At 37.8% G+C, this 12,820-nt stretch overlaps 1 protein-coding gene across 1 annotated transcript in view; it reads right to left on the reverse strand.

The window, feature by feature from the left end:
• SMCHD1 (structural maintenance of chromosomes flexible hinge domain containing 1) overlaps nt 1–12,820 on the reverse strand; it is a 161,862-nt gene that overhangs the window by 13,964 nt on the left and 135,078 nt on the right. The window contains exons 43-45 of the mRNA XM_025365383.1: nt 12,288–12,397; nt 11,959–12,029; nt 5,596–5,767 (exon numbers count right to left, since the gene is read on the reverse strand). Of these exons, the coding sequence (XP_025221168.1) occupies nt 5,596–5,767; nt 11,959–12,029; nt 12,288–12,397 (353 nt within the window). The remainder of the gene's footprint in view (nt 1–5,595; nt 5,768–11,958; nt 12,030–12,287; nt 12,398–12,820) is intronic.

The following is a 12,820-nucleotide window of genomic DNA, read 5'->3' on the forward strand; positions in this document are numbered from 1 at the left end:
CTGTCTACATTCTGGCTTCTACAGTGTGCTTAGTTATTTCCTTTGCATTTTAAAAGTAGTTCTATTTCCAAGATCTCTACAGAAAACTTGAAATAATACAGATGCTCCTCAACTTACGATGAAGTTATGTCCCAATAAACCCATCATAACTTGAAAATATTGTAAAAGTTGAGAGTGCACTTTCAACTTATGATATTCTCAACTTATTAAGAGTTTATCCAGACACAGCCCATTGTAAGTTGAGAAGCACACTGAATGTGTACTGGTTTCACACCGTTGTGAAGTTGAAAAACGTTAAGTTGAAACATCCTAAGTTTGTATAGGAAACAAGAAATGGTGGGGAAAAAACCAGAAGGTCTACTCTCTCACTTTTTTCTTTTCATTCCACAGGTTTACAGGTTTAATTTTTAACATGTGTGATATTTGTATTTTTATTCACCTTCCACTTAACCTTGACATAGACATTCTCCAGGTTACAAATTCAATTAAAGAATTTAACATTTCTGGCCGGGCGCGGTGGCTCAACCCTGTAATCCCAGCACTTTGGGAGGCCGAGGCGGGTGGATCACGAGGTCAGGAGATCGAGACCATCCTGGCTAACATGGTGAAACCCCGTCTCTACTAAAAATACAAAAAACTAGCCGGGCGTGGTGGCGGGCGCCTGTAGTCCCAGCTACTCGGAGGCTGAGGCAGGAGAATGGTGTGAACCCGGGAGGCGGAGCTTGCAGTGAGCCGAGATCGCGCCACTGCACTCCAGCCTGGGTGACACAGCGAGACTCCGTCTCAAAAAAAAAAAAAAAAAAAAAAAAAAAAAGAATTTAACATTTCTATGTTTTACTTGAAAAACAAGGCTGTAGCCAGGCAGAGTGGCTTACATCTGTAATTCCTAGCACTCTGGGAGGCCAAGGCAGGCAGACTGCCTGGGCCCAGGAGTTTGAGACCAGCTGGGCAACATGGCAAAACCCCATGTCTACAAAAAAATAATAATAATACAAACAAATTAGCCAATGTGGTGGCACAAGCCTGTAGTCCCAGCTATTCAAAAGGCTAAGGTGGGAGGATCACCTGATCCCGGTAAGATGGAAGGCTATGGTGAGCCATGAGTATGCCACTGCACTCCAGCCTGGGCAACAAAGTGAGACCCTTTCTCAAAAAACAAACGAAAAACAAAGCTGTGATATTCATCTGAATAAAACAATACCTTGTCTGTATTTAGGATTGTTTGTTTAGGCATGTTTCCTAGAAAATCAATTATGCATTAGAAGAATATGAATTCGGCCGGGGGAGGTGGCTCACATTGTAATCCTAGCACTTTGGGAGGTCGAGGTGGGCCGATCACTTGAGGTCAGGAGTTCGAGACCAGCCCGGCAAACATGGTGAAACTCCATCTCTACAAAAATATAAAAATTAGCTGGGTGTGGAGGTGTGCACCTGTAATCCCAGCTACTCGGGAGGCTGAAGCACAAGAATCACTTGAATCTGGGAGGTGGAGGTAGCAATTAGATCAAGCCACTGCACTCCAGCTTGGGCAAAAGAGTGAGACTCTGTCTCAAAAAATAAAATACAATAAAATAAAAAACATGAATATTAAAAACAATAAGTAAAACTTTCTGATTATAAAAGTGACACAATGCTCACTGAGGCAAGTCTGGAAAAATATATAGAAAGGGATAATGGAGAAAATTATCTCAATTATATAACCCAGAATTAAAAGTATTTTTCTTTCTACTTTCTTCAGTGTGCTAACAAATACACACACTATTCTAAACATGAGAAAGTTATCTATCCTTTTTGAACCTCAACTTCTTCATCTATAAGATGAAGATAACAGCAGTAAACAAGATCATTCATGTGATAACCTTAACAGGGTGTCTGCAATATAATAATATTTTATAATATGTAAATATCCAGTAATTTTTTTTCTTATGCTCTGATTTGCTCTTATCTCATACTAATCATGCAAGACAATGTATAGGCAAATTATTTAGAAGACAAATAGTTCGCTTATAACTGTGCTAGTAGTGGACAATTTTTACGGTGATGGCCTTCCTCAAAATTGCTTTTGCTCTGAGAATGATTCCATGATACCCAGGGAAGGGTCTCTAAAGCTGTTTGCTTTATTTGATCCTTACTAAGTCTGGCTGACCTGGAAGGCGGTGGGCATTTCTCTCTCCTAGTAGTGGTGGGAGTTAAGTTATATTAAAACTCCAGAGTGAAGGTATCTGGAGCTCAAGGATGCTGACTGTTCCAGAGTCATCTTTGACTTCATCTTAGCTGTTTCCATCTCCTGTAAATCTATGATTTCTTCCAGTTTCCTTCTAATAGATTCCTGTTTGGCTTAAAGTAGTCACGCATGGCTGCTATTGCTTACTTTATATACATTAGTACTTTATATACATTAGTAACCTTAAATGGTCTCCTTTGATTTGAGTTCTTATCAATGAATCATTAGTCTATATGTGGGAGTGTATCTTTGAATATATTTGTCAAGAAAGATAAGCAAATATTAAATATGACATCTGTGTATTTTTTAAGTTCCATAGGTAGTTCTTTCTGGTTTTGGGAACTACTGCCATAAAATGCTTAGGTATAGAGTCGAGGCCTTTTACATTAATTCATTGACCTTGATTAAAATGTTTTCTCTGATTTCTTACCAGTTTCTTTAGATATTCACTCATTGTACAGACTGTATGTGTTCACTGATGTCGTAAACAGAAGTATGACTCCTCTTACTACCACCTTTCTCAACTACTAATTTAAAAACTGAGGCCGAACTGATAGCCCCAAATGGAAATTACCTGCTATGGTTTGTGTGTCTCCACCAAAGCTCATGTTAAAATTTGACCCCTGGTATGGTGGTGTTGGGAAGTGAGGCCTAATGTTGGGGTCATGAAGGCAGATCCCTCATGAATAGATTAGTGCCATCCCTAGGGAGTGAGTGAATTCTTGCTCTGTTCCTAAAAGCTGGTTGTTAAAAGAGCCTGGCACCTTCCCTCCCCTCCCCTTTTGCTTCCTTTCTTAAGATGTTATCTTTGCACATGCCAGCTCCTCTTCATCTACTGTGATTGGAAGCAGTCTGACACCCTCACCAGATGCAGATGCCCAATCTTGAACTTTTCAGCCAGAAGAACTGAATGCCAAATTAAGTATCTCTTTCTTTATAAATCACCCAGCTTCAGGTATTCCTTTATAGCAACACAAAACAGACTTAAGACACTGCTCAAATTCCTCAACAGTAGAATAAATTGTACATTTCATTCACACAATGAAATATTCTCCTGCAATGAAAATGAACTGCATGCATAGTGTTGAATGAACAAAACCAGACATATAAAAAAGTATGCACTGCAAAATACCAAGTATATAAAGTACTAAAATGGGCAAAATTAATCTATGCTACTTTGTAAGTCAAGAAAGGTGTTATCCTTTGAGTATGGAGTGGTGGGTAGGAAGTGGAGAAGCCAAAAAGAAATCTTCTACAGTACTGGTGTTTCTTTTTTATCTTTTTTTTTTTTTTTTTTAATACAGAGTTTTACTCTTGTCACCCAGACTGGAGTGCAATGGCACAATCTCTGCTCACTGCAACCTCTGCCTCACAGGCTCGAGTGACGCTCCTGCCTCAGCTTCGTGAGTAGCTGGGACAACAGGCACCTGCCACCATGGCCAGCTAATTTTTGTATTTTTAGTAAACATGGGGTTTTACCATGTTGGCCAGGCTAGTCTTGAACTCCTGACCTCAGGTGATCTGCCTGCCTTGGCCTCCCAAAGTGCTGGGATTCCAGGTGTGAGCCACCACGCCCAGTCTGATGTTCTATTTTTTAATACAAGTGCAGTGTTCATGTTGTGAAGATCCATCAAGCTGAATGTTCACAAAATATGCACCTTTTTCTGTGTATTTTACTTTAATAAAAGTAAACAAAGTGGCCAGGCACAGTGGCTCATGCCTGTAATCCCAGCACTTTGGGAGGCCAAGGAAGGTGGATCACTTGAGGCCAGGAGTTCAAATCCCATCTCTATTAAAGAGACAAAAATTAGCCAGGTGTGGTGCCACATGTCTGTAATCCCAGCAACTGGGTGGCTGAGGCACAAGCACTGCTTGATCCCGGGAGGCCGTGGTTGCAGTAAGCTGAGATTGTGCCACTGCACTCCAGCTTAGGTGACAGAGTGAGACTCTATGTCAAGAAAAATAAAAATAAGAAAAAAGTAAATAAAAGTAAACAAAACGTTGCAAATACATACAATGAAATATATATTATTCAGCCTTTGTACAAAGGAAGGACATTCTAATACTTATTACATACAACATGGACAGACCTTGAGGACATTATGCTAAGTGAAACTAGCCAGTCACAAAAGGACAAATACTGTATGATTCCACTTATATGAAGTATCTAGAAGAGTCATATTCAGAGACACAGAAAGCAGTATCATGTCACTCACTCCCAAGTAGTATAATTGTCAGGGAATGGATAATGGAGAATTTATACAAAGTTTCAACTATGCATACTGAAAACAGTTCTGGAGATAGAATGAACAACAATGTGAATGCACTTAACACCAATTAACTGTACTTTTTTTTTTTTGAGATAGAGTCTCTGTTGCCGAGGCTGAAGTGCAGTGGTGCAATCTCAGCGCACTGCAACCTCCGCCTCCTGGGTTCAAACGATTCTCCTACCTCAGCCTCCCGAGTAGCTGGGAATACAGGCACATGCCACCATGCCCAGCTAATTTTTTTTTGTATTTTTAGTAGAGGCAGGGTTTCACTGTGTTAGCCAGGATGGTCTTGATCTCCTGACCTCGTCATCTGCCAGCCTCAGCCTCCCAAAGTGCTGGGACTACAGGCGTGAGCCACCGAGCCCAGCTGAACTGTACTCTTAAAAATGGTTAAGATGGTAAATTTTATGTTATATGTATTTTGCAACTAAAAGTTAACAACAAACTGCTCTGTGTTGGGAAAGTAGACAGTTGAGTGTATGAGAATTAATTATATAAATTAAGAGCAAATAGGCTCTAAGGTAATGGATGGTAAGGAGACTTCCTGGTAAGTATATCCACTTCAGAGCACAGATGTGCAGAGATAATTATATTGGCTAATTAGATGCAAAGGGACACAGCCTGTAGAAGGGAAAAATAGGCAGGAGATCACATGTCATACACTTTCTAATAAGCCTTAATTTTTCTAGATAGTTACAAATTTCAAGATAAAAATAAGTATTATGATTATGTAATAAAATACTGACTTATTCAATAAGCAGAGAAATTTCTTTTTTTTAAGAGATGGAGTCTTGCTATGTTGCCCAGGTTGACCTCAAACTCCTGGGCTCAAGCAACACTCTCGTCTTAGCCTCCCGAGTAGCTGGTAACAGAGGCATGCGCTACATATAAGAATGAAAATACAAAGGATAAAGCTAGTATTTACATAACTCTAAACTACCTGATATAAAAAAGCTGAAAGTAGTAGACAAAAACATCTTACTTACATTTGTTACTTATTTACATTTGTTAAGTTTTCATGTTAGATTCTCAAAACATAAGCTCTTAAAAAAAAAGTAAAATTAAATTAGAAATTGCTATTTAAGTACTTATTCAACTTACCTATTTGTTCCCCTAAGATCAGACACTGTTTTGGTACTGGAGCTCCAAATACCATTCCCCGAAGTTTATCCATTGGAGGAGCTTTATTCTGAAGGCCCCCAAACTTTCCATTACTTCGAATTCGATCTCCATCTCTGGTCAGCAGTGTAGGACAGTGTGTAATTTTAACAACCTATTGTAAGTAAGTGAATAGTAAGTAGTGAGCAACTTATTTCAACTGCTCCAAAAAAATTTCTGAGATTAGAAATGACAGGATCACGGTAGTATTTTCAAAAAATTAGTAACTAGCGATGTGTAAGATAAACTGGAGGGAAAAATCCAGAGGCAGAGAGATGAATTAGACAACTTTTCAAATGTCAGCCTAAACTAGAACAGTGACAACGCAAGTGAAAAAAGTAAATGATGGATCGGTAAGTGGAAGGAAGAGGACAGTCCAGAGACTTCCGTGCTTTGGAACCCGTGGCAGTTAAGTATCAAGGTAGCATCACCAACCCAGTTTCCTCTGTTAGATTTAAGTTTTTTAGATGACCAAAGGATAGCAAAAGGAGAATATTACATTGAAGAAAATACAGACTGGAAAGCACTAGACTGACTCTTCTAAAGACAATACTATGGTTTTAGGTATGGGAAGATAAAGAGGTGATCATTTGAGAGTTAGGGGAAGTGAAATCATGAAGAAAAAACTGAAGTCATGGATAGGAAAAGATAAGGGTTAAGAATTAAATTCTTATATCAGGTGTGGTGGCTCATGCCTATCCCAGCACTTTGGGAGGCCAAGGCAGGCAGACCACGAGGTCAGGAGTTCGAGACCAGCCTGATCGGCATATTGAAACCCCCATCTCTACTAAAAATACAAAAATTAGCTGGGCATGGTGGCACGAGCCTGTAATCCTAGCTACTCAGGAGGCTGAGGCAGGAGAATTGCTTGAATCCAGGAGGCAGAGGTTGCAGAGAGCCAAGATCGCACTACTGCACTCCAGTCTGGGCAACAGAGCCAGACTCTGTCTCAGGAAAAAAAAAAAAAAAAAAAAAAAAAAATTCTTCAGAGAAGTCAGAATAAAAGAAAAACACTGGATTTAGTATGTCATGATCTAGAAGAATGTTCTTGCAAAAACGGTTCAGAAAATATTAAAAAATAAAAGTTAAACTTCATGGGTAACCAGAGACGTGGAATTCAAATAAGATATTTGTACTACTCAATATGTTAAAATACACACACACACACACACCCCTTTGATGGGGGGGCTATGGAAAAAGGGCCTTCTTGTACTCATATGCCCTGGGACAGCCCTTCTTAAAGGAAATAGGACAAGTGTTAAAAAGTTTAACATTCTGTACGATTCAGCAATTCTACTTCTAAGAATCTTATCAGGAAAAAATAGAAAATGTGAATGATGTACACTGAAATATTGTTTTAATAATGAAAAGTAGTAAACTTACATATCTCAACAAGTTATACAAGTAAATTACGGCACATCCATACAATGAAATAGCATACATACATTAATGAATGAAGAACACTGTAATTTTTAACAAGTATAAAAATGTTGTCCAATCTAATATTGGGGCTAAATAGCCTCTGAATTATATACATACAAGATAAACTAAATGTAATAAGATGATTATTTGAAGAAATCCTGTGGTGAATTCTTTGGTAAAGCCAGTATTTACAAATTCAAAAATCATTTGTTTTTATAAGAAATAACCACAACTTAATTTCTTAGTTTTGGTTTGGGTTTATATGTTTTCTAGTGGTGAACAACGACAACAAAAATACAGACTGGCTTCACATGTTATCCACTTATCAAGATTCAGGCAATCAATGTTTCTAAGGATTTAATATCTTTGTTTTGGTTTTGTTTTGTTTTGTTTTGTTTTGAGTTGTGGTCTCGTTCTGTTGCCCAGGCTGGAGTGCAGTGGCATGACCAGGGCTCACTACAGACTCCAACTTCTGGGTTCAAACAATTAACCCAACTGAGCCTCCTGAATAGCTGGGACTACAGGTGTAAGCCACCATGCCTGGTTACTTTTTTTTTTTTTAAACTTTGTAGAGTTGGCGTCTCACTATGTTGCCCAGGCTGGCTTCGAGTGATATTACTGCCTTGGCTTCTCAAAGTGCTGAGATTACAGGCAGGAGTCATCATGCTCAGCCTAATATGATCTTAAATAAATTACACTAAAATGTATAGATTTTCTATTCTCTTGTTAATAGACAATATGAGGGAAGCGTTATGGTTGAAGGACAGACAGTTTGGCTCTCCTTTTATGATGATTCTGGAAATACTACTTTCACAGACAGTTTCTCAATTCTCCCTCAACCTCATGATTCTACCTCATTAAGTACACTATTAGGACAAAAAAAGTCATGACAGCACTTGCAAATTCTGCAAATTCTGGAATGAACAACAATATTACAACTCTGAAATCCAACGTTACCAAGGAATGTCATAAGAGCTTTTTCTCAGAAGAGTTTTAAAATAATATTTGATTGGCAAAGTTACATATGACTTCATTTAGAAATCTGGAAGCAAGGAAATCAATTATGTGCTATTATCAATTATGAAGAACAAATACTATTCCTTTTTTGTCACATATGTGCTATAACATTTTTGCAAAACTAGTATTGGTATCTTTCATCAGTTTTAAGATATTTTCAGTCATTAGTTCTTCAAATATTGCCTATAATCCTTTTATAAACTCTCTCCTCTCGACACTCTGATTAAATTTTGGTTAGATGCTCTCTCATTCTACCCTCCATGTCTCTTCAACTTCTTTGTCTTACATTCCATTTTCTCTTTCTCTCTGGGCTGCAGTCTGAACATTTTTTTCTGACCCTCTTTTTAATTCACAAATTCTTAAGATGTTAAACCTGCTCAGTTAGTATTTAATTTGTTATAATCTTTTCATTTTTAGAAGCTCTATTTGATTTTTCTAAGCTGACTTATTCTTTTCTCATTTTCAACACTTTCATTTTTTGAACTATTTTAATCAACTATTAATATAGATATTTTTCAATTTAACTTGTTCTTTTCTCATTTTTCAACACTTTCATTTTTTGAACTATATTAATCAAATATTAACACTTTGAAAATATTTGCTCTCATTTTCAATGTGGAAATTATTTCCATTCAAAAACAGTGGTGAAATTCCGCCAGAAAACATTTGTGTTTGCTTCAATCAGATATCTAAGGATACTACTAGTCCAGCACATGAAACCAAATGTTTACCTTGAAGGTTTTCAGAATATCTAAGTAGTATGAATACAGGTTGCAAAGAGATACTAGAGTCAATTGTTATGTTGATGAATTCTCTAGAAAAATGTTTAACTTTTTTACTTTTCCGCTTAGTCCCAAAGTTCAAGAGAGAATTTTCTGGTAGTTCCCTGAAGCAGCTGGAGTTGAGATGAAGGTGGCAGGTTTATATGTTTACTCTTACCCTAAGGTTTCTCCTCACAGAGGGGGTGTCCCCAGTTATCAGATTCCCCATGTTGTTTAGAGCCCTGGGTTTTGTCTCCTACCCTCAAAAGCCCCTCGAGGGAGTAAAAAGTCAATGCTTAAGTTCAATTAGTTTGGCAAACGTTCTCACTGCAGAAATCTGGCATTAGTGTTCTGTTTATCTCTCCAGGTTCCCATTTCCACTTAGAATCCTTACTTTCTTGCCAAGTTCATTAAGATACATATCTGAAATAGCATTTTAGCTAATCTCAGCTGGAGTTTCCAATGGCTATCTGGTTTGTCTAATTCATCATTGTATGACCCTCTGTGCACTGTGCCTAGTGATATGCTGGAACCAGCTTGTACTGGGTCACGAAAGCCAGGTCTCCTGAATACCACATTCGTATAGGCATGAAGGACTTCATATAGACTGCTGGAAATCATCCATGATACAAGTACTTACACCATAGAAATTGGCAAAAGCTACAAATCAGGGACTTCCACATGCCTCCTCAGAGAGATAGTTCAACACATAACAGCACACCACTGTCTCATACATGGTAAGTATCCAAATATCTCACTGAACAGGAGTCTTCCAGTTATCATCCTATTAGTTAGTTCTATCCTTACTAGCAAGCTTCTCGCCATCTCCAAACTGATTCCATGTTATCGTAACATTTAATGGGTATGTTTGTATTTCATAATTTGGGATATATGAAAATGCTAATCACCACCAGAATATTGTAGCTCTCCCACCCACAGCCAGTTTCTGGTACAGTATATTATACTTATTATTAGGTTTACAAGGAAACGTTCATGAAGATGCCAAATACCATTTTCTAATTAGCTACATAATGCTCAATAATCCCAGTAATTTAGTTTTCCTAAACTACGATGAATTTATTATTGCCTTTAAAAAAAAAAAAAAAAAAAAAGTCTTGCTCTGTCGCCTGAACTGGAGTGCGGTGGCATGATCTCAGTTCACTGCAACCTCCACCTCCCAGCATCAAGTGATTCTCCTGCCTCAGCCTCCTAAGTACCTGGGATTACAAGCACCTGCCACCACGCCCAGCTAATTTTTGTATTTTTAGTAGAGACGTGGTTTCACCATGTTGGCCAGGCTGGTCTCGTAACTCCTGACCTCAAGTGATCCGCCTGCCTTGGCCTCTCAAAGTGCTGGGATTACAGGAATGAGCCACTGTACCCGGCACCCTATTACTGCTTCTTAACTAGGCCCAAAGAAAAATTACACCAGTTTAGTTCTAGCTCTGCTATAAATTAGTAAAGTGTGACTTGGGCCAAATCCCCTACCTCTTTAACAATTTTTATTTTTTTAGACAGAATCTCATTATATTGCCTAGGCTGGAGTGCAGTGGCTATTCACAGGCATGATCAGAGCACACGACAGCCTATAGCCTAGAACTCTTGGGTTCAAGCAAACCTCCCTTAGCTTCCTAAGTAGCTGGAACTACAAGTATGCATCACATGTCCAGCTCTCCATTATTTGTTCTCAGCTTAAGGTCTCTCATCTATTCTCACTGGTCCTAAATCATCCTAGATGATTCCTATGGTCCCCATGATTCTAGAGTACACTATTTACAGATACTGGCTTAGATCAAATCCAGGGTACTGCCTGTAACATGTGTCCTTAGGGTCAAAATCAAGTCAAGGATGTTCCTTTGTTAAGACCTCTGAAAGATTTAAACTACTGCCCTCCTGGATCCTCTTAGCTAGACAAAAGGGCTTCTAAAACTCTAAATGACATTACCCTACTCTATCTCACCCTCATGGGTGAGAACAATAACCCTAGCAGACATCCCCAAAAGAACCCCTGGCCAATACCAGTTGATATGCCAGATGACAACAGATACTAGTTGCCAGCTACATAAGGCAGGCATTTTAGAGCTGCCACCACTCCAGTTCAACTAGCCAACATCACTTGGAGAAACCTACAAAGAGCACTGGTATGTTGTTGTTTAAACTTACAATTTAGAGTGTTATATATATAGCAGCAGTAAATAACTGAAATGTTTATTTTACCAAACTCCCCTCCAAAGGTGCTATGGGCTAAACTGTGCTCCCCTATAATCTTTTATATATTTATTTTTTACAAGACCAGTCAAGAAGACTAGTGAGAAGGGGAGGAAAGAATAAAACAAAGAGTTAGATCTATAGCTGATTGTGAACAATCAATTGAGATAACTCATTACCTTTGTTTGGGACCAGCCCCCCACAAATCCATGCTAAAGTCCTAACCCCCAGTCCCTCAGAATGTGACAGTATTTGGAGATAGGGTCTTTACTGAGATAACCAAGTTAATTTGAGGTCACTGCGGTGGGCCCTAATCCAATATGACTGGTATCCTTACAACAAGGTGGAAATTTGAATACAGTCACACACAGATGTGAAGAGACGGGGGAAGACAGTCCTCATCTACAAGGCAGGGAGAGGCCTGGAACAGATCCTTCATTCATAGTCTTTAGAAGAAACCAACCCCACTGAAACTGTGAATTTGGATCTCCAATGTCGAGAATTGTGATACAATAAATTTCTATTATTTAAGCCACCTAGTCTGTTGTGGGACAGTAATATTTCTATCATTTACATCAGTTAATGGCTGCCCTAGAAAACTAATACAAAGAGCTACAGCAAATTACATTTTACACCAAAATTACCTGACAGTACTTTTTTCCAATGCTAACAGACACTGTTTTGAGTCTTAGACAATTTCATAGCCCCAAAACACATCTATTTAAATTTGCATCCTCATCCATTCATTCCTACATTTTGCCTACTTTTATGTTGCTTATCAATTTGCAGAATTTAAATTGGTCTTGAAAAGGCTAGTCATTTATATATGTATCATCAAATGGACATGATACACATTAAAACTGAAGTCTACAAATTTAAAAAGAAATCAAATACATACCTCTTTTCTATAATGATTGGCTGCATCCAGATTATCCAAAATAATGGTGTCTCCTAACAGCATACCAAATACTAAAAAAGTCAATAAATGAATTTTGAAAATTATGATATTTTCCTTGGTCATATTAAAATATAATGCACATTGCAAGTCTTTCTTTGAAAGAATGCTAGTATTCGTTCTAATTTTATTTGACTGTCCTCTAAAAAATATTGGTAAAACTATGACTGATAAGCAAAATAAGAATATAAATTTTCATTACCAATAATTTATAGATTTGTATCACAAATTTAACATCTGTACAAAAGTAAAGCCACCATAATGTCTTTTACCTGTTTCACAATGTTCTACATTATCTGGAAATGTTAACAAGTCTCGAGCAAAGACTGGATCTCCAATGGGTTTAAAATACAATTTTCCATTTCGGAAATGAGGTAGAGGTCTAAATAAAAAGAAATTTTAAAAAGATATTAAAGTACATGACTTTTTCAATTTTAAAAAAGACAATATGGAAAACATGAATATATTACACATCATTTTGATCATACAATGAACTCCCAATCCACCACAAGTGATACTTCTAAATGATCAGCTATTATGCCCTTAGAAATGAAAACAATACTGACCATATAAAAAATCTACTTGGTTTTATCTGTACTACTACCTTCTATTAGTTTGTATTAACAATATAATAATAGTTTCATTTGACAAGGAAAGAAAAAAAGTAGCCTCTAAAGCTGGTTCCAAATGAGAGTATGAATGACGTAACTGTTCACGTGAAGAGTGGTCACAGAATGACTAGGGGAAGGGGCAAGGCCCAAGACTGAGAAACATATGAGGAAGGCAGCTCTATGTCCCCTGTCTC

Source organism: Theropithecus gelada, chromosome 18 (assembly GCF_003255815.1).
Source record: "Theropithecus gelada isolate Dixy chromosome 18, Tgel_1.0, whole genome shotgun sequence".
Classification (NCBI taxonomy): Eukaryota; Metazoa; Chordata; class Mammalia; order Primates; family Cercopithecidae; genus Theropithecus; species Theropithecus gelada.